Source organism: Rhipicephalus microplus, chromosome 10, assembly GCF_043290135.1.
Source record: "Rhipicephalus microplus isolate Deutch F79 chromosome 10, USDA_Rmic, whole genome shotgun sequence".
In the NCBI taxonomy this organism is placed as follows: domain Eukaryota; kingdom Metazoa; phylum Arthropoda; class Arachnida; order Ixodida; family Ixodidae; genus Rhipicephalus; species Rhipicephalus microplus.
This window is the reverse complement of record NC_134709.1, coordinates 21,924,312-21,947,182: the sequence shown is the minus strand read 5'-3', so window position 1 is coordinate 21,947,182 and position 22,871 is coordinate 21,924,312. Positions and strand designations below refer to the sequence as shown.

Here is a 22,871-nt window from a genome sequence, read left to right as displayed (position 1 = left end):
CGGAAAAAGGGACGCATCCGTCTTATCTACGTCGTTGCAAACTGTCGTTACATTCGGAAATGAGTAGAGGTGATACCCGCGAAGGAGCCGGTCTGGTCGGGACTAATCTGCGTGTTGCAAGTTGCGTGCAGCGTAACAAAGCGTAAGCTGCTAGTTTAGTTAGATGGAAATGAAATAGAAGGCAGTGCGGTGCCTTATTGGTGGACCGGCTGGCGTTGTGCCACAGAATACAGTTGTGTACGAGATATATTACTGAAGTCATCCCAATCGGATTGAAACCAGTATGATTTTTTTTTATCAACAGCAAAAGACATCTCCCACAATTTATCTGAACAAAGCACAAAACTTAAACCCTGCGCATCATTGAGGTCATCAAATTTTAGCGCCGCTTCATTGAAGAAGGAAAATGATATCAATCTCCAGAAATCAGTGAACAATGAAGCTTTGCTATAATAGTAATTTGATAGTATGGAAGTTGCCTGATTTCGCAGCAGCTCGGCTATTTGGTGTAGTTGTTGGTACTTGCTCGTATTGACAGGCTTTGGTGCGCACATAAACACGACCATTTAAAGAAATACTCAAAAGACACTCGTGCTGACTTGCAACTGTGATTTATTCGAAAAGGAAGCTCAGGCATATTTATCACATTTGACACATGATCTGCCCACCCTCGCCCAGGCCACTGAAAAAAAAGGCAGAAAAAAGGATGTGGGAAAAGGCACACATAAGAAGACAAACAAGATAATAAAGATGTTGAAACAAGTGTGCTAAGTTACACCCTGAAATGTCTGATGAGATATGGTGATTATAGTTCTAATGTATGGACGAGGTGCTTCCACGTTTTTGATCACGCCTCTGTTACGTGACAGGCCTCTAATACTTATCTGGTTGTTTCATAGTGGTGTTTTGATAAGATAGTTTAATTACTGAAATTGATAGTGGCCGCACGAGCTACAATACTGAGACGTATTGGAACAGTATTTTTGTTCTAACAATCATATGCGCCCTTGCCACCTCGTATTCTCAAATCTTCCTGTTCGGTCTACGTAGTTATGACCACCATACATAGACAACACCTGTTGCACACTATACGTAGCACAGCCTGTGATTCACGCCCCTTCCTCATTGTTTCCAACGTTTCTTGTCTTGAGAAAGGCTTATCTTGAAAAAAAAAACAGTGAGCTGTTTGACACGTTCTCTTATTACAGAACTTGGTCGGTCGTCACCTTTTGCTGCTGGTTAATTAGTTTGAGGTAACTTGTTAATTAGTGATTTAACAATTAGTTGATTGGGTAATTACCGAATTAGTTAATTGAGTAATTAGTTGAGTTGTGGTGGTGAAAAAGAAACTAATACTATGCTGAGCTCATCTAGAGTGGTGCACTTTACTGCACGCAAGTTACAACACAAACTTCAATATACGTGTGGCAGCTTGGGCTAGTTGGTATGGCATGACGATAGTTATAGCGCGAGAACAAAACGACAACACAGAGACAAGAAGGACACGAAAGACACGAGCGCTCGTGTCTTTCGTGTCCTTCTTGTCTCTGTGTCGTCGTTTTGTTCTCGCGCTCTAACTATCGTCATTCAATATACGCTCCAGTGGGCCACGTGGTAGGACATCGAACACAGGATGGTAGCCATCGCCGGCGAGCTGCGATAACCTACATTGCCCTTAATTGCAGCCAGTTTCCTTTGTAGGCCCGATTCACCTAGGCGACTCGTTCGAGGCATCTCGTATAAGAAAAAAGGTTACCATCTAAGAGAAGGGCCAATGCCGAGAAAACCGGTGCACGACACTCCTGAAGCCGTTGTCGCACCGCGGGAGTCGCCGCCCATTTGCTGCTATTCTCGGCTACCTTGATCGCGAAATAGGGGCAGCGAAACTGATGCATGAGAAAAGAAGGCATTAAGGAGCTTCCTACACTAACTTAGTTTCTCTTTTCTTTAATGTAAAACAAGAACGAAAGTTAGACAAGAAGGGACACTACCTTCTTGAATGTAATAATGGCTGATCTGGTTTGACCTTCCAAAACATCGATAAGATTATGAAAGATGCCACAGTGGAGGGCTGCACAACTTTCGAAAACCTGGGGTTCTTTAACCTGCACCTAAATCTAAGTGCAGCAACCTCGAAGATTACCGCCTCCTTCGAAAATGCTGCTGCCGCGGCCGGGATTCGATGCCGCGACCTGCGGGTCAGCAGTTCCTCTCGATAATGTCGTCCGACAATGATATTATAAAGTTTTTGAATTATCTAGAGGTCTGCTGATAGTTTTTGTAGCAGCGTTCGTCTTGTAGTTGGACTCACCACTGAAGCTTTAAATATGCGAAAAAGCAGACTTCCCAATCACGTTTAGCCTATAGTTGCGAATATTGAAAATTTAAAAAAAAAACTGGCCTTATACGCGTCGAGATTCATTCGGTCTCTTCTTCTGGGCGTGACTGGCCGCCCAGATCCACAGCTAACGACTTCTCTTAGCTGCTTTCTCTCTTTCCAATGTTTAGCTGATGAACTAAATCCACTGTTGTCCTACAAAGGTATAATTGACTTACGATAACTTTCTCTTCATGTAAACCCAGAGAAAGGCTTGCTGCTTCAGTATTGAAGATTTCAGAGTTTCAGTTTGGATACTTTCGTCCCTTCGTCGGTAAAGCCTGAACGTGTGGAGCAATAGATTGTCGTGCTCAAGTAGTAATATTTCATGAACTGCTCGTGAGAATGCAGAACAACTTCGTGTAGACATTGCGTACATTGTTGCTTGGTAACCCTTTGAGCATTGTTGTTCTTCGCAAAAAAAAACAAAAAATAATTTCCTTACAAACTTACATTGTCTTGCCCATTTTAAAAGTAGCCTGCGTCATCCTCGAATTGATTTTCTGGCAACTTCTCTTCATAGAAACCTCCCATAGCACTTCGTTTAGAGGCTCAGGGAACGTCATTTGGTTATGCTGAACAGTTCTGCAGCAAATCTAGTACAATGAGGGCTTGTACAGCAAGAACGTTGGTTTTTACTCACACTGCTTACATTGCCATGCAATACCGCTTCAGACTATGCGACAATACTAGCCGTCATTAGAAAGTGGAGGACGTGATCTTTCTAATACAACAGATTTCACATCAATACGGTGAAAGCAGTAAGCGTGAAGACAAATGCGGAGCGGCCGGTCGCCGCTAGTGTGAGATCGCCCCCTAAATACCCCCCCTCCGTGTGTGCAGGTGGTGTAAATAGGTTACACATGCGAACGCTTTAACGTATCATCAAACCCGAAATGCGACCCTCAAAGGCGTAAACAATGTAATAAAAATATTACCTTTGGGCGTTATTGTGACGTCATATGATTGTCAGAATGTGACATGTATATGACGTCACATAAAGACATCATGACATGACATAATCACTTGGCCAATGGTGAGCAGATCCCGCAAGCACTGCAAGATCTTTTGAGCGGCAAAAACCTTGGAACACCACTCTTCTCGAAAGAACTGCGATACTACGTTCGGTGTACAAAGCCTTCGGTAAGGGGGATCAAAACGATCGGTTGATACCAAAACTAAGATGGCTTTCTCCTTCGAATCATCTTAGGCGAATGGGTAAGTGACGCTGTGAATTTTTTTGTTTGTATCTCGTTCCGGTAAATAGCAGAAATAATAAGTAAAATTGTAGACCGTTGGCTCGCTCAAACCTTATCTGAAATTCGCCGAGCGACGAATCATAAGGACCCATGCCGTTCAGTTCATTTGTGCGATATTCAGATGACGCAAGCGCCACAGTTAACCACGTAAACCTACTTCTCGCTAGGATAACATATGAGTGGATGTCATTGAATCTTAGCAGTGCTCTAGACTGAAGCTCCAAGCTGAACGACATTATATATAAAGATCTTATGTCGCGCTCCGACATAGCAGGAATACTTATGAGTACTGAAACGTGATATTGTAAAAGAGCAGTGAATGGATGCTTGGAACTCATAATACATTATGAATAAATATGTATATGTGATAAACCGTCTCTTTTTCTGAGATTAAAGCACGAAATTATATACTAACTACATGGGCAAATTGCCAGCCCAGAGAAATTCTGAATGATATAAGTCATAGTTATCGTTTGACAATGAATGTAAACAATCAAAACATTGTAGCAGGCATCTGTAGTGAGAAAGATGAAAGGCCTGCGAGAGAAGTGCACACGACCTAAAAGAAGACAGCGGAGCCAGCCAGGGCCAAGCTGTCTGTCAATGTAGGGAACATTGCCAGCTCGCATATATTGACCGGCAAGCTAAGCCTTACAGGGAGCACTGAACAAAGGAAAAGCTGTGTCGTGCGACAGAAGCGCGAGAGACGAGGTCCTGATGTATATAAGAAGCAAGTTCTCAGCGAGGCAGTCTTTCGTATGAAGCGTCGTTATGACGCACATAAGCGGCGCTCGGCGGCCTGATTGACGACTGGCTGTTAGCTGGCGACGTTGCCTCTTCTTCACAACGTAATGAGTGCCACGGCAAGCAAGACGGACACCTATACGGCATTGGTCAGTGTGGCAGTGCGGCATTGGTCAGTGTGGTCAGGGGTTATTTCATTTCGCCTAGACGAAAATGGCGCCTCCGCGATTAAAATGAATACCAATGTCATCAAATTTAGCAACGCCAGACCTTTATTAAGCGGCTAAACTGTTCTTGTGTGTTCACAGCCGCTCGTGGGCAAAGTCGTTGCCCCACATATGCATGCTTAATTGCCTTAGAGTTCTTTGCCTCCTCAGCCGTAAAAACGAAGCAGCTAAATAGCAGCTTGAGCAGTAAAGTCACTCAAGTTTCTGATTAGCGAGTGTTGTAATCATCCGCGAACTTTTCAAACCTGCCTCGCTACGCACGTGTGGTGGCAGTACCCTCCAGGGTAGCAAACTACACCGTGATTCGGGTCGGAAAATAAACCCGCAAACAGCTCGATAAGCCTGCACTGTGCAATGTTTGCAGCGCCAACGCCTAAAACTTTTTGTATTATGATTTCAATCACCGGTAACCTTTCTCGTTCATCACTAATCTATTAAACGGGAAGTATTTCTTTGGGTACTGCAGGTATTTTGGCGTCTATCTATCTATCTATCTATCTATCTATCTATCTATCTATCTATCTATCTATCTATCTATCTATCTATCTATCTATCTATCTATCTATCTATCTATCTATCTATCTATCTATCTATCTATCTATCTATCTATCTATCTATCTATCTATCTATCTATCTATCTATCTATCTATCTATCTATCTATCTATCTATCTATCTATCTATCTATCTATCTATCTATCTATCTATCCGCTTAAGACTGAGTGCTCTCTTGACGACCTCCTTAACTTGGCGTGAACCAAAATTAGAATGGGAGGGTAAGAAGGCTGGACGAATATGACGTTTTGGTCAAGAAACGAATATTGTCCCGTCGCGTACGTCGTCACACACTTTGCGCCAGGCAGTCGCAGATACCCGCAGGTGGGTATGTGCCTCTGGTACGCGGTATGTGCCACAGGTTCACGCCAGGAACGGCGAGAACACACATTGCTAATTTTAACACGTGAGCGTTAAGAAAACGCGGATATCGGCAGCGTTACCCGACGAATGCAAATGATAAATGTCAGTGTCTCTGTAAAAATCGAACCCTAGCCTTCTGCTTGGCAATCAAGTATTCTAGCCACGCCAGGTCTCGGAACTACTTTTGAAAGGGACCCTAAAGTTCGTGAAACGCCAATTGTTTCAGAGCTGGCTGTCCAATTTCATTAACATTACATATGTACTCCTATGATACAGCCGTCAGGTCAGGTTAACATCAATTGCAGTTAAGTGTCATCCGCTGAAGTCGATGTATATAGCAGTATCGAGAGCTATACACTCCTCGTGTGCACCAGCGCTTCATATCAGCTTATCGCTTCATGTGTTGCTAATACTCATGTTCCTGTTCTCATATTTTTGCCATAGCAAACAACTGCTTATATAAACATCTGCGACTGTTCAATGTGTCTGTGCGTGCAACATTTGTACATGTATAGCGTCATTTCATGACATGTCCCTCAATAAAAAAATCACATCCCCGTAATGTTCCCTCCGAATGCTTTGCATAACATCACTTCCCAAGATGGAATCTATCATTTTTTTTATTTTATCGAATAACTTAGGCCTCAATAGCAAGTTCGAGTAGGAGACGCATGAATACTACTACTACTACTACTACTAATGCAATAATAATAATAATAATAATAATAATAATAATAATAATCCTATATTCTCCATCTAGAAGCACCGCCATCCAGCGGACATTTCAAGGACTAAACGGGAGGTGGCACATGCACACTTTCTTACGGCTTGCGCTTCGGGTTTACTTCCCACCTTTAACCACCTCGAGTTCATGGTATATACTAGTTCACTGTATTCATGGCTAGGCGGCCCAACGCTCGCTAAACCTTTCTAAAACCAAGGAGGTTACACCCAGCGAGTATAACGTAGCAACCCTTTCTTGTCAGATCGTGCTCAATGTACATGCTAATGGCTGCTAATGGGGATCGCAGCGTGCGCGTTACCTAAAGGCCGAATGCTCCTGTCTCTCATTCCCCCTTAGCAGCCATTAACATGTGCATTGAGCACTATCTTTTATTGTTCAACAACGCACAGAAGAAATCTCTCACCGGAACCACCTTGGAGGTCAAAATCATAAGGACCGCTATTTCGGGTATGTGCCATTGGTGGTTACGTACTAAAAAAAAAACATGCTTGTGGAGCATGTGTTCAGGTGTCAGTGCGGGATGGCTCTTTACTCTCCCATAGTAGAGTACCTAGTACTCATAATCGTTAACCACTCTTTCTAAACACACAAAACGGTAGAAAATTCTCCGAATGAAAGCAGTTGATCGTACACAGAAGGTCCACCTGTTAAAAAGTGAACGACGATATCAGCCGGTGCTACGTGTTACGTGTCTTCTTCGAATAGCATCAACAGGCGCAAATGAAGCGCGTCTTCTCGGGATGTATTGAAATGAACAGCTGAGGCAAGGGCAAGCGACCGAGTGAATCCAGAACACGTTCGTTAAGTGTACGGGCGTGCTTGAAAACGTCAGCAGCCTAGTACCTAGAACTACCGACCGTGTACACGTGAACGTGGACAAAGACTGCTAAACGAACCTACGTAACAATGGACGTATGCATTGCATGGGTATACTTTTTATATGCTTCAAGCGGAACGTGTCATATTGGCGGAACGTAGATGGCGCATTGAGAACATTCTAACTCAAGAAACTGCTTATGTATCTCAACGTGCGAAAGTGCTTATGAACACCTAATTTAATGCCCAATAGAAGTTGTCTGCAATGCAGTCCAAAGCATTCAAGTCGGAAGCCAAGACATTATTCAATCACTTACGTGGTGTTGAATTATTGCAGCGCGTATTTTCTTAGCTTTTTCGGTTTTTACAGCGTAAGGTGCTATACCAGCTCGAAACAAGAACCAATTTTCTGAGTGCATTTCTCCGCTACCACCACCTGCACCACCTGTCTCCATACTATTGTGACGTCATCCTGATTCATTCCATGACCGTCTGTTTCAGAGACAAGCGCCGAGACTCGCTGTATTTTTCTTCGCACCATCCGTTTATCAGAAAACTCCCACCATCGAGATTATTTTGACCGTATGTATTTCGCAACAGAACGTTAAGAAAGGGTTTGTTCTTGGTGACGCGTTTCGGTCACTCCGACGAGCTTGTCAACTGTCGCCCACGTTCTGAAAAAAAAGGGGGGGGGGGTGGGGGTGGAGTTCGAGGCAGATTCGAACGTAAGCCCTGATCACAGCAAGAAGATTAACCCCCGTATTCACAAACACTCCTCGACTCGACTTTCAGCCTTGCACTTGACAGAGTTGAGCACTGTGCCACCGCTCGGCTGAAAATGATGCTGCGCTACTCAAGGATCGCAGCAGATTATCGCTGATATGCAGTGGCTTGCCCTGTCTAGAGACGGTGCTCCCATCAACCTTCTCAAGTGAAGGTGAAGCGTTAAGTGTAGGGACGTCCTAGAATACAGGGCTAAGACGTTTAATGAAACAAAGGAGAAGAGGTTGGAGAGTGGGTTTCTATCCTGCTACTCAACCCGGGAGTAAGCGGGAAAAAAGAGAAATATGAAGGCACGATGATTGTCGTATAGCACAATGAGTAACTGCATAGACTGTCCCGATCGGGGAAAATTAACCATCGCGGCAAGCACGTGATTTGCTACAGGAATACCCCACCATTTGAATTATTTTCGAAAAAAATGAAATCGCCCATGCAAACGTCATGTATCGCGAGAAAACGGGTTGACGGATGTGATATCCGGGGTGGCGAAAGAGTACAATCGCAGGACGCGGGACGTCATGCGAATTGCGTAGCGAGTGGGTGATGTAAGATCGTCCACTCATTACAAATGGCTCTAAGAAAAATTTCCGTATTTATTCATTCATATTGCCCGGAGATCTTGATGCCAAGATACTGACCCAAAGGTCATGGGTCTGATCCCGGCCCGTGGCGGTCGCACTTTAAAGGAGCCGAAATGGTGGAGGGCCATGCATTATGAGCGATTTCTGTGCATGTTAAAGCACACCAGATGGTTGAAATTTCCGGAACCCTCCACTACGGTGTCTCTTATATCGTGTTTTTGGGACGTTAAGGACCCAGTTATTATTCTTACCCACATCATCTGGCGGCGCTTGGGGGAGCGGTGGAGGGTACGTATGTATAATAGCAGGCATGTAAACAACATACAAGAAACTTTTGTGCATAGCCCACAGAGGGGAGTAATATTTTTGAGTGCAACAAGCGACCGTACCTATTCAAGGTGGCGCAGGGAAGCTGCTGTTTTAGCCCTGAGAACGAACACCAGCGGAGCGGCGGTCACGCTGATGTAACGTCACGGCAAGGACTCTCTTGGATTGCTGCCGAAAATGGCCCTCTAGTGCGCCCACCGCTCTTTAGCGTTGCAGTGGTTAGTGCGGTGGTGTCAGTGCAAATCTACTAAGGTAGAATATGGGTGTTTCCACTGCTACAGCGATAATTACCTAAGCTGCCGAAACTTGAGGCGATATAGCTTATATTAAGCAAACTCACGTCCGTGTTGTAAGTTTACTGCGATAGTGTCGATGGTCCACGCTGTTTATAATTGTGCTATAACTTGATTGATATGTGGGGTTTAACGTCCCAAAACCACCATATGATTATGAGAGACGCTGTAGTAGAAGGCTCCGGAAATTTTGACCACTCCGGATTCTTTAACGTGAACCCAAACCTGAGCACACGGGCCTACAACATTTCCGCCTCCATCGGAAATGCAGCCGCCACAGCCGGGATTTGAACCCGCGACCTGCGGGTCAGCAGCCGAGTACCTTAGCCACTAGACCACCGCGGCGGGGCAATTGTGCTATAACTTGACGTACACTTTTGCGGTTAGTTATGCGTTTAGAAGAAATCGACAACAAGACGCGTCTTCAGTAGACTTTTCGGGACGGCTCACTGCTCTTCCATAGTTGAGTACGAAGCACTCGATATCGCTAAACACTTTTTCTAAACTCACCAGACACAGAAAACCATTATCGTCTGATTTCGCTGTTGAAGACGCATCCTGTTGCGTATAGCTTTCGTCAGTGCTTTAGAGGCGAAGCTCCTTGTGGTCGAGGTTTGTCCGTTGGCTTTGGCGTCGTGCGCCTAGCCTTCGCTGACGATTCTGATGAAGAACACCTGCATTCCCGATCCTACCTTCTTTCTGCCAGCATGGCAGGGCACGTGCAAGGTACTCACTATATGGCGTAACGATCACGATGAGTCATGATGATGTTGAAGATTTTGAGCACGGACAACGACGGGTCTGTGCAGTCAGTATATGACGTCTCGACATGCTCCACCACGCATTTCGTACGACTGTAAACAACCAACAAACGCCAGGGGAACGTGCCCAGAAATCGTCTGTGCCAACCTCAGGCTAGGTCCGATACAACAAAGCAGTGATAATGAAGGCAAAACGAAACTTTGAAGTCAACACAACCTAGTTATGACCAATAAACGCTGTATATAACTGTACACCGCTTGACACTAATTTACACGCCAGAGTGGTCAATGTCAAAGGTGATTTACGGTAAACACCGAACGATCTCACTGCTTCGTCCACTGATCATCATTCACTTCGTAGATATGCCACGTTTCCTTTTTCAGTTATTTGCATTTATTTCAAAGTTTCACTCACGAAGAAAGCCGACTTTTTGTAGTGCATGAATCTCATGAGTCATAACATTGTACGTGGGAAGTCGTGCGGGTTAACTATGCACTTTTCTATAACCGAGCAATTGATAAATAATGATATACTAAAATAAGGCGTTTTCTGTTTTTTGTCAGAGAGGCTTTGTTATGAGCGTGCAGACAACGTTTTAGTCATCGGAGGACGCGTCCGCTTCATGTCTATCAAGTAGCATTTTACCTGTGATGTTTTCATAGCCAACACTGCGTCGCTATTCTTTGTACCTTTGTTGTTAAGCGGCAGCGCAGTGAATGTGATTTGCTTCTTGACCGCTTATAGAGAGGAATCTTCCCCCAGCTCGGGCTTTTCTTTGTTGCAAACGTAGATACGTGAGTGGTCAAAGTCGATCGGTGGAGGAAATTCATCCAATTGCTTTCAGCAGTGATGCTAAAAAAAAGAAATGTCTTCTCATCCAGTATGTTTTTTTTTTCACTGGACGTAAAAGGTGGATGAAGCATCGAGTTACCGCCAACTCTCAAGGAGTGAGTTGTGCTTTACATCCCACCATGCGTTAATGATTTTTTCACGACCGTGAGTCACGTTGATGGCATTTATTGTTTATTATCCTTCATCAAGATCAAAATAAACATCATTTTTCTTATGCATTGCATTTAGCGCAATTATTGTGTATGTATATCACGAAGTGCCCCATGCCGCCAACACGCTCTGGCTCGATCAGCAAAACGAAACAGTTAGAGCAACGAAACATGAAGTCACGACCGCAATACACGCCGGGAGGCGTGAATTGTTGCCGCCGGCCACTGTCCGTTTCAGTGAAGCCCATGATTTCATCCGATGAAAGAAGCACGGGCTGTAAGTCCACACGTGCTATCTGTTCGTAAGACAACAAATGGGTTGAGCCTCGTCTGAGTGCCATCATTATTTGCACAGCGCGCCACCTATTGTTCGGGGGCGTTGCGAATAGCTTTGCGCAGAATAAGGTGTTGCAAGTTAGCGCCAGCGGGTCTCACGGCCATTGTCTGCTTGTGCGCTTGAACATTACTATACATGTGTTACCAACATCCCCAAACAGCTACATATTGAACTATGCTAATGAGCTGGCACTAATCTAGACTAATCTATAGACTAGACTAATATAGACTGATCTACTGCCTTCCAGGTGGTTCGGAAGCCTTAGCTAGCCGATGCGGGCTGTTTCCAGGTCGCTTCTATGTCGTTGGTATACGCTTTAAATCGGTGAATCTAGAATGTTCTCACGTTGATTCTCAGTGTATATAGAAGTTCGAGTTAAACCAAAGGCCGTCACGATACGGATGTGCAGATTATATGGATTGAAACTCGCGCTGAAACGAAGCGTTGGCACCTCTCATAGATCTACAAGCACGTCGTCAACGGCGTAGGCCTTCCCTCGACTTGCGTTCTTATCGCAGCCACCATTGCCTTCTCCCGTTTCCAGGTACTCTGTCATACGTACTTGGGGTCTCACGCTTAGCGCCGTCGCATCGCAGTCATTCGTTCGGCTGAGTGTTGCTGCTTTATTTCTTGTGGATGAGCGGTGAGCTGCGAGACTTACCCGATTTCTGTGGCACATATTCGTTTGTGAAGGTAATATAGTTTACTCGTAGGTCGCACAAATTACAGCTAGCGTAAGAAGCTTCGCCGTTATTATTCTTCTCAACATCAGTGCTCAGATTTAGTAAAGAAATAAAGAAACATGCAGAATAATCGGAATGGTGTACGCAATGCTACAGTACGGAGCTGGGAAGTTTAGCCACATATATATACCACTTGACTCCTCGATCACCTAAGTGGTAAAAGGGACTACAACCACACCCATCCTCTCTTCACTAAAACGAACGTGTTTTAAAGGCAACTTCATGGATCAGTCATGTAGCATGACAAGGCGCGAAAAAAAAATTACACGTTTATTGAGTAGACTGAACGTGCTCGTGAACAAAGTTGGATGATGCGTAACAACAATGAAGTTCCAGTTCGCAAAAGGCGTTCGCACACCGTCGATTGATGCAGTGAAATATATCGATGACCGGAGCCCTTGTCGGTGGTCTTCTGGGGACCTGTTAGCCCGACCTTTGGCGTTCGTTTCGTAATAACTCAACTCGAACGAAATAAACACTCGGTAATTTCAAGTATTGCTTGTTGCCTTTCTGGTCTTCCCACTAAGGGTGAGGCTGTCCCGCCATAGCGTTGAGGTAAGGCCTATCAACAAAGCTAACACCTCGGTCAGGGTGATTAGTGCGAAGCCCTTCCAATTCGAACAAGATGAGCCTGTTTTCCTCGGGATAGGGCTTGATGTAGATTCCGGGAACGTACAGCCTTATCTGTGGCCCGACTGCCGGCCAGTAGCGCCCCAGGTTGAAGCCGTTAATAAACGCCACACCTTTCGTGTAGTTTGACGGGTCGAGGAACGTGTCCAGCGGCTTCTGTCCCTTGGGCAACGTGAACGAACCGTAGTAGAAGTGTGGTATCTTGCCCTGGCTATTTCTGGGCGTCCGCATGAGCTGGAAGAGTTCGCTAATGTCTCTCTTCTGTGTCAGAGGCAGGGCCTCGATTATCCAGTCAGTCAGGGTGATGCCGTCCACAGTCACGTTCGTAATTCCCTGGGTAAAAGAGCACGTTCTTACAGTCGGTCACTACTTAATAAACGTGGCTTCCCCTTATATATAAGAATCGCAACAATACAAAGATGAAACGTGTCCTTGCAGAGGTAATTTAGCGTTTATTGTGCGTTGTTTCAGCAACAGCAACATATTGCAAAGTCTTGTTAAGGACGGCAAACAGCTTGAAACAGCGTGACATGCTATAAATATTCGTTTTCATATATATATATATATATATATATATATTATATCAATATATATATATATATATATATATATATATATATATATATATTGATATGTGGGGTTTAACGTCCCAAAACCACCATATGATTATGAGAGACGCCGTAGTGCAGGGCTCCGGAAATTTAGGCCACCTGGGGTTCTTTAACGTGCTCCCAAATCGGAGCACAAGGGCCTGCAACATTTCCGCCTTAATCAGAAAGGCAGCTGCCGCAGCCAGGATTCGAACCCGCGACCTGCGGGTCAGCAGCCGAGTACCTTAGCCACTAGGCCTCCGCGATATATAAATATATATATATATATATATATATATATATATATATATATATATATATATATATATTGTGGTAAAGCCTTACCGCTTAACAATATAAATATATATATATATATATGCATAGAACGCGTAATTTGAAGGTCGTAGGTTCGATTCCTGCTCACATTTGGTAATTTTTTCATCCACTTTCTTTCTTCTCATTTACATTCCATTGGTTTTAATAACTTCCTCTGTACATTCCTTGGCAATACTGTCTGTTTAATCTCATATATATTTATATATATATATATATATATATATATATATATATATATATATATATATATATATATATATATATATATATCAACACGGATATGGATATTTGTATGAATATCCCTGTACATATGGATATTCATATGAATGTCCATATGTATATTCATTTCCACGTGATTATCCATATCTGTATGGATATGGAAATACATACGGAAATTCATATCCACATTGATATCAACATCATATGCACATTGTGATCACTAAACAAGTTTGTACATACTGCACACACGTGTTACGTCTATGCATAACCGAGTGCTGTTCGCGTTGGTTAATGATAAGGTGACGTCATTCCCTTCGTGGATACGGTGGGATTTTTACTGGCATATATGTTGCACATTGTGGCTTATATATGCCTATATACTTATAAATCAATCACGAAAAGCTGTCGAGAGTGCCTATATAATTCATATCCTAATAATATTCTCAAGGTCCCTTATGCCTTCGCTTATGAGAAGTCGAAGGCCGTAGTCGTATGATTTTTCTTCTCAATCGATGCAGTAATGGTACCCCTGCTCTCTTCCGACAGTTTTCTACACCTAACGAGGTTTCTTAATACCTCATGGATTATAACCTTCACATGCTTTGTGCACCTTACTTGGTTTTGGTCGGCCCGCAATTAACCAAGCGATGATGCAATGCGCGGAGGGGGGGGGGGGCGTCGTCTTGCGTTGTCATCATGTTTTCAGAAAGTTTTGTGATCTGTGACGCTATGACAACTTCATAACGTTCTATTCTTTTTCTTTCGATCATTTGTTGAAGCCGACGCAGCTGATGCCGCCGACGCTGCAGACGCTGACATTTCATTTTCGCGTTTTGGATCCGTATGTCGTTTCGGTGGTGTGGTCGGTAAGCAGTGTGAATGACGTGGAATGTCGGCGGCGCAAGAGTTCCGTTTGCTTTGGACCGAGAATTCGCAAGTGTGCACGAGCCTTAAGGTTTGTCGCCTCAATAACATACACAACTACGATGCCCATGTCATTCATCTGTGTAAAAGAGTCGGGGCTTGTTTAATCCGTTGTCCCCGTAAGCGTGTTTTCCCCCTAATGTGAACACTACAGATATCAGTAAACAATGTTTCATCTTCTCTGATTAAGCTATCACGCTCACCGGAACAACGAATGAGAATATTCGATTAACCATGCCAATCAGTTGAATCTGTCGAATTAAGAGCTGTGACACCAACACGTTTGTGTGAGTATATGCGCTTCTTGGAATTTGCGGGAAATGGTTAGCGTCACAAAAACGAGTGAGTGCTGCTAGTCTGGGCCTCTATGTAACAATCCCGTGGTAGGGAGAGCAAAGGCTAAGGGTGGAACCAAAGGCATAGTTGGCTAGATAAGTCAAGCATACATTTGACTCGTCATTACCGGGTATACAAGACCTACTCACTCACCTTCGGATCGCGATTCTTGGGACCGAAGTCTTCGCGGCCCATGTTCTCCACCAGGATGGACAGCCTCTCGCCCAACCTGAGCATCACGTCGCAATCAGTTTTGGCTGGCAGGCGTGCGGTGTCGAATATGCGCATGAAGTAGCGTTCGTCACGCACGTGCAGCTGCGCCATGTCGCGGAGACCGTGAAGCGCCATTAAGTACCGGCCATCCGGGCCGGCCATGAACACAGTGCGGTACAAAAGAAACCCGAAGTCCTGGCCGAGCTCTTCGAAGGTCAACGGATACTCGGACCTTCTTCGCTTGAGCCAGCCTTTATCTCTGAAGTGTGCCATTACGTCCGTCAGGGACCTGCTGTGCGGCATGCGAATGGCGTCTATCTTCAACTTGGGCCAGGGCTTACGAAGCTCCCCGGATTTGAGCGGAATGTACTTGCCGATTGATTTGCGTAGTAAGAAGTAGTAGGCCTTCGGGTCGCCGTCTTCTCCCATGGTCGCGTCGTAGTCGTAGCTCGTTACCAACGGCGATTCTGAGCTGGTGGCAGCCTTGAAGCCGAAGTTCGTGCCTCCGTGGAACATGTAGAAAATAACGTTGGCCCCCTGTTCCATCATCTTCTCGAAGGTGGCGATGACCATGGGTGGATAGGCCGGATTGTCGTCCCAGCCCCAGTAGTTCATCCAACCGGTGTAGTACTCACTCACTACGATGGGAGCCCCCGGCTTGACCTGTGCTTGGCGAATGACGTCAAAGTCTCTGCTTACGTTGCTCTTGGGGTCGAGGTTGCCGGCCACCAAGGTTTCTTGCACCTTGTCACAATTGTATCGTTCCATAGATGGTGCGTTGGCGCGGAACATGACTACGTCCATGCCTAAAAGCGCCCACTGGAGGGACAATACGACATCGATGTATAAGGGGTCGCAGTTACCTTCGAGATGGCCGTACTCATTCTCGACCTGCATTAGTGGGCACGGGAGAGTAAGTAACCAACTCTCTGTCGCGTTGCTTTAGACGATCGCTTGCAGTGAGTTTCTGCACCAGCTCGTGAGGCTGTATTCACAAGACAGACGTGAGCGCGGACGCATCAATGGCGAGCGATGCGACGTAATTTAGATCCCTCCGCAGCCAGCATTCACACGACGGAGGATAATTCACGCTACAAGCGAGGATTTCAGAATTGGTTACCTAAGATCCCAACAATTTGGTGTAGTGCCACGTACTAATTTTTAAGAAAAAGTAGTTGATAAAAAAGTTGCGCTTTCCTGTCAGAGCACCTCTTTCATGTCAACTACTTTTTCTTACAATTTTTTCACGCAGCGCTACACCCAATTATTGCAATAAAGTACCAACTAGCCTGGCACCCTTGTTCAAGATCCCAACAGCGATTTGCGCTTCCGTAATTTCCCAAATTAGTTTCCGCGTACCGAAGCGGAAACGCGAGAACGGCTGACGTATAGTGACGCAGTGCGCAATCCGCAGATTCAAATCACGATTTGGTCGGTCGTGCGAATACAGCTCAATAAACACTTGTAACAATCGAAAACTCTTTTACCCACGAATGTACATATCGATTTTGAGAATGACGCCCGGGACTGTTAAGGATATTACAGGCTATTTATTTCTCTCCTTTCATATCATTGGAAGCTTTCATCCTTTTCGGCGTGAACGATTGTTTTTTTTTTCAGTGCCATACCGCATTCGTCAAGTCTATAAAACTGCGACCTGAGCAATTCTAATAGAGCTTCAGCGTATGTCCAACATGTGTAACAATGACAACAGTTGAGGAGGTCGATAATAGTCAAGCCACAAACACTAGCCGGCAGTGTGGAGGCGTCGTGCAATAGAGCCATCAGTGTAGACTGAAAAGAAACAAGAGATAGCTTCGATAACAAAGCCATACGGCTGCAAACAGTCGTCTGCTTCTTCCCAGTCCCCATTTCCTTTCGTTAAGTTCCTCTCTATGGCTGAATTCGTAACACTTTCAGGCCATTTTACCTATTGCGCTCGTTCGTACGTTAACGGCAGATGCTACTCGAAAAAAAAAAAGAAAGAATCTTTGATCTACAGCCTGAAATAATAGAATTGCGGCTGTTTACATAGATTTTTATGCTGGTTTAAATTATGTCAGTTTTATAGGAAGGTGTGTAGTTTTCATCTTTACCATTGCAACGTGTAAAATAAGGCTTTTTTTGACACACTTTCTATGCCACGAACTTCTCTGGTTATGAACAATGATTATTCCACATTGCCCCACATTACGTGCAGAACGCAAATAATTAACAAGAAACTGTATATAAGATATCTAATGAGCAAGAAAAAGAGTATTGTGACAAGTCTTAATGCTCAACCTATACTAATTGCTTGCCTTAAGTTCATAATAATTATGTAAGCGATATAAATTGTTATAGTTATAACAACAAAATTGCACTTTCCACACGTCAAGGTATCTGTAGCGAATTTTTCATTTTCAGCTGGCCATCGCAAGGGCCATAAGCATTAGGTTCAATTTGAAGAAAATTCCCACAATTTCATCTTCAAAAAGAACTGGCAGATCCCACGTACAGTGGGAATCGAAGTTATGCGAAGCACCAATGAGGAAGGTTTATATGTCAGTTTAAAATCAAAACAACATTACGAGGTGGAGGTAAGTTATTCCGTACATACATTCCATGTCATTATTATTATGTTTGGACGTGTTATTTACTTTCATCATCTACTCACGCCACCTGATACAAAATTTAGTTTCTGGAGCTAGCGAAACGGCTATGAGTGTGCTATGAGCGTACCATGTAGTCATGTTTTACATGACACGCATATACTAAATATGTTCGGACGTGTCATTTAACTTCGCCGTCTATTGACGTCATGCAATACCAATTAGGTTTTTGTGAAGCTAGAGAAACGACCACGAGTGCATCATGAGTGTGGCATGTGGACATGTTGTTACATGACACGCATCTCACAATTATCATGTTTGCACCAGTCACCTACCTTCGTCGTTCATTCACGTCCCGCATTACCAAACTTGGAATATGTGAAGCTAATGCGAAACGGCGGGGAGAGCATCATGAAGGGCCCAATATACTGCGACGCTACTTGGACGAGCGCACGCTGGGTGCAGTGAGGCTACGCTAGCAAAACGCGAGCACTCTATAGTCTGACGCCAGACGCGACCAGCGTCTGTCGCCGCAGCCCGGCGGCAAACGGTGCGAAATGCGACATGCTGCATTTCGCACCAACCACGTTAACCAGAATGCACCACGTCTGTCTAGCTTCGTGACGAAGCGATGCCGGGCGTGCTGAAACGTGCCTGCGTCAAAGCAACGCAGTGCGGCGCATGCCTGCTAGTATATGCCAGCGTCTGGCGTGGCATCGCTGGCATGACGCCACGAAACGAACGCTTGACCACACGCAGACTGGATAACGTCTAAGTGTATTGGCGCCTTGAGTGTCATGTCATGTAGTCATGCTCTTACATGACACGTATCTCACAATTATTACGTTTGCACCAGTCACATACATTCGTCATCCAATCACGTGACGTAATACCAAATTTGGCATATATAAATCTAGCGAAAAGGCCCCGAGCGCCTCATGAGTGCGCCATGTAGTCACGTTGTTACATGACACGTATGTCATGATTATCATTTTTTGGACATGTCATTTGCATGTCGTCCTTTCGTGTCACGTAATACTGAATTTGGTACGTATGAAGCTAGCGAGACGGCCGTGAGCGCATCATGAGCGTAGCATGTAGTCATGTTGTTGCATGGCATGCATCACATGATTATCATGCTTGCACTAGTCACATTCCTTTGTCGTCCATTCACGTCCCGTAATATCAAATTTGGTGTATTTGAAGCTAGCGAAATGGCTGCGAGTGCATCATAAGTGTGGCTTGTGGTCATAATGTTACATGACACGCATCTCATAATTATCATGTTGCGCAAGTCACATACCTTCGTCATTTATTCGCATCTCGTAACGCCGAATTCGGCATATTTGAAGCTAGCGAGACGGCTGCGAGCGCATCATGGGCAAGGCGTGTAGTCATGACTTACATAACATGCATGTCATGATTTCTACGTTAGGGTCTGTCGCTTGAGTTCGCCATGCAATCATGCCATACGATACCAGTATTGCAACATGCCATATGAACGGAATCACCGCAAAAGCTGCAGGACCATAAAATGTATATCATGACATTCATAATATACATGTCATCATTTTCATGTTATAACTAGTCCACGATGTTCTTCATACGGTCATGTTCTTGCAAACTAAGTTTGGTATTGATACCATTATCGAAACGGCTAGGAGAGCTAAATGTCGTAGGTGGAGAGACAGACAGACAGATAGATAGATAGATAGATAGATAGATAGATAGATAGATAGATAGATAGATAGATAGATAGATAGATAGATAGATAGATAGATAGATAGATAGATAGATAGATAGATAGATACGCTCAATGTCAACGAAGTTCGCAAAACATTTTAGAAATGGAAGTTGACCTGAGTGGCGAAGATGTGCTTAATTTTTTTTCAAGAAAAAAAATCCTTGTTTTTGGAGCCTTTGACTTCGGTAAACTCCTCGTGTGAATTCATATAGAAAGTAGCTGGCTCGCAATTGCCAGGGGACTCTAGACAAACAGCTTTTTATTGTGTTAATAGCCACCCTGTGCTCTTCAAGAACAATTTTAATCTAATTCTAGATTAAAAAGATTGATTGATATGTGGGGTTTAACGTCCCAAAACCACTATATGATTATGAGAGATGCTGTAGTGGAGGGCTCCAGAAATTTAGACCACCTGGGGTTCTTTAACGTGCACCCAAATCTGAGCACACGGATCTACAATAGATTAAAAAAAATAGGCAATCAATATTTCTTGCAGGAAACAACAAAAAAAAAATCCGTACGAATTTCTCAGAATGAAAAGCTTATTTGCCAAAAAAAATATTTTCCTACAAAATACCCCTCATTCTTCCGCTTTTTGATCTTCTTTGATGTCTCGGTTCTTTCTGGACTTCATTTCATGATGTCGGCCAAACTAGCTGAGATTAGGCCACTCTGCACATCTAAACTTTGGCTCAGTAAACCTCATGTCCTGACACTGACCTGTACCATTATGATGGGCCCACCATTTCTGTAGAGATACGGAACCAGCATCGGCAGCAACTTGTGGAACCACTTGCCCATTTCTATCATGTAGTCATCGTCGTTCAACGTTCGGTACTCCATGTCCGGGTGCTTGCGCAGCAGCCAGTAAGGTAAGCCCGCATTGTCCACCTCCCCGCATATGTAGGGTCCCGGCCTGACGATCGCCAGGAGGTCGGCCTTCTTGATGGCCTCCAGGTAGGCGACCAGGTCGTAGTTGTCGGCGAAGTTGTACTGTCCGGGTTCGGGCTCGTGGCCGCTCCAGTCGATGTAAAAGTCTACCACGTTCGGTCCTCCCATGCGCAACGTGTGGAGCCGGTCATCCCAGTACGGTCTGGGAACTCGGAAGTAGTGCATCGAGCCACCGACAAACCGAAAGGGTTTGCCGTCCTTCAGAAAGGTGTGCTTGTTGTAGTCGATCTTGAATGACCTCTCCGCGACACCCGACGTGACGATGCCAAAGGTGATAAGAGGAACCATCAAAGCGCGTGCGCAGATCATTTCTCGAGTTCCTCGCTCGGTTAGGAAGAGCTCCGACACTATCGGAGCTCTTTTGGCAGAGGATCCGCTTTGATTATTCGTCGTCAACATTTTTATTTGGCATACAGATAAAATATATCTTACTACTCTCCGCCTACGCTTTTTTTACAGCGTCTGTTCAAGAAAGCGGGGACGTTTGCACCTTTTTTCCTACACCTAAACACGCCTTGGTCACCACGGCACGCTCGGTGTCACTTTTGGAATTTTATTTGGGTCTAGAGGCACTCCAGTCATAAATGGATGCTTTGAAAGCAACGTTTAGAGGTGCATAAACGAAAACAACTACAAAAAAAGGTTGTTTTCTTCTGCTTCGGTGGAAAAGCGGTTCTAACAAACGAGCGCTCTGAAAAAGCGCGTGCCGTCGAATTCTAGCGACAGTAACAATACCAAGCGCAGAAAGGCACCTCAAGGTTAACGATAAAGGAGAAAACAACATACAAAGGCTCCCCGGGCGCGCCATCTCTCCCCTCTCGGAAGCTTAGTCTCGCCGGCCATCCTCCTCACATCGGCGGCCGAGAAAGCCCTGGAAGGTTCTCGAAGGAAAGGAGCGTGGTGATGCAGAGTTGCGTCACGTGTAGCGGATGGCCCTCTACATATCTCGCTCTTTCCCCAGCCTTGACTGTGCATCGCGCCGACGAAACGATGAGAATTTTCTGGAATCTAGCGCGAAAGGTATTTAAGCGAGCAGCGGAGAAAGAAGATGAACAGAAGAAGAAAGTATGCGCCAGAGTGCGCAGGGTGTTTCCGCCGTGTCGTCAGCGAAGGTTATGTCCTTAGCGACAAAGCAGGAGATGAAGAGGATTTCCACCTGAGGGGCGAAGACTCGTGCTACAAGCAGAAGAGCTGGAGACTACCGCCAGAGAGCGAAGACGCGTCCTGCAATCTCAACGCATGGGAAGCCTACGTGTAACCGGCGAAGTTATTGTGAATAAAAATAAAGTTAGTGCTTGGAGAGCGGCCAATTGAAGACGAGAGGTTTCCTGGAAGAGAAACGTCGGAGGCAGCGGAACAACAGCGCTGGAGTTTGAGTGATTCTTGGAAGAGTATCATTCAGACTTTGTTCCAGGGACTTTGGACTGAATAAGTTTTCAAACTCTTTAGTCTTTAAGTGCATTGGTTGTTCGATGCATGTGATTGCATTGTAGCGCGTATTGCTGGTTGTGCCCGTTGTTTCGAGTGTACCTCATTGTACTGTGTAGTGCGTTGTTTGATTGGTGACATATCGTATTCAACTATCGTCAAGTGTGCATATTTTCGTATCGGTTCGATCTGCCGTAGTTGAAAATATAATTTTGTTTTGTTTATCAACTCTCAGCTCTGACTTGTTCTTTGGTCCACAGCCGGCGTCCGCTGGCGCGCCAAATAGGACCACTTCTAAATTGTCCTCGCTTTCGTGGTGCAGTTCGGGGGGCCAATATTTCGGCCCTTGGAATAAGCCCGGCGATCGCCTTCCTAATTAACGGGACCTGTGACTGCGGTATTCGTCGCGTACATAAGTTTTCGCAAAACGGTGTATTACCGCACCTCGGAAAATGTAGTGCACAATTTATGTTTCGTTTATATTTCCCTAATACGTACGATGGACAAAGTTGCTGCGTTTGCATTGGCAATTAGGCCAGCAGAGTCCACGCATGGTGGACAAATACGCATGTGCCAATTGGCATCTTATTTTGTAGAAAAACCTTTCACATTTCTTCATGTGACGTCATCTCAGCCAAAACGTTCGCGTGTGCAGCGACCAAGGGATCAGACATGTGGGGTGTTTTGTAGCAACGATCGCCGTATACTTCTTCCATCGGTATTTCTTTGCGACGCCTCAAATATCACTCGTCATTAAAACTTTATTACTTGCTGGCCTGCCACCTAAAGCATTTGTCTCTTTTTCAAGTCCATTCACTGTGTTTTCGATAATAAGGTCTTCGAGTGTTGAGAAACATCATTAACTCCTGCCAGGTAGAAAACCCGGGGCACATTTGCTCTGGGGATTGTCATTTAAAGATGTGCCCACCACAATTTACCGGAATCTTTCGTTACACAAATGATACTAGGAAGGGTTCAGCGTTCCAAAACTACCGTCT

The 22,871-nt window shown here is 44.8% G+C and overlaps 1 protein-coding gene and 1 pseudogene across 1 annotated transcript; both read right to left on the bottom strand.

The window, feature by feature from the left end:
• Positions 1-12,162: 12,162 nt before the first annotated feature.
• LOC119181818 (beta-galactosidase-1-like protein) lies at positions 12,163-16,046 on the bottom strand. The gene is made up of 2 exons (XM_075874576.1): positions 15,100-16,046; positions 12,163-12,874 (listed from the first exon to the last, which is right to left on the bottom strand). Exons 1-2 carry the CDS (start codon positions 15,961-15,963, stop codon positions 12,434-12,436), a joined length of 1,305 nt encoding a protein of 434 aa, XP_075730691.1. The 5' UTR covers positions 15,964-16,046; the 3' UTR covers positions 12,163-12,433.
• A 4,150-nt stretch (positions 16,047-20,196) lies between these two features.
• LOC142774888 (beta-galactosidase pseudogene) lies at positions 20,197-20,733 on the bottom strand (annotated as a pseudogene).
• Positions 20,734-22,871: the final 2,138 nt, after the last annotated feature.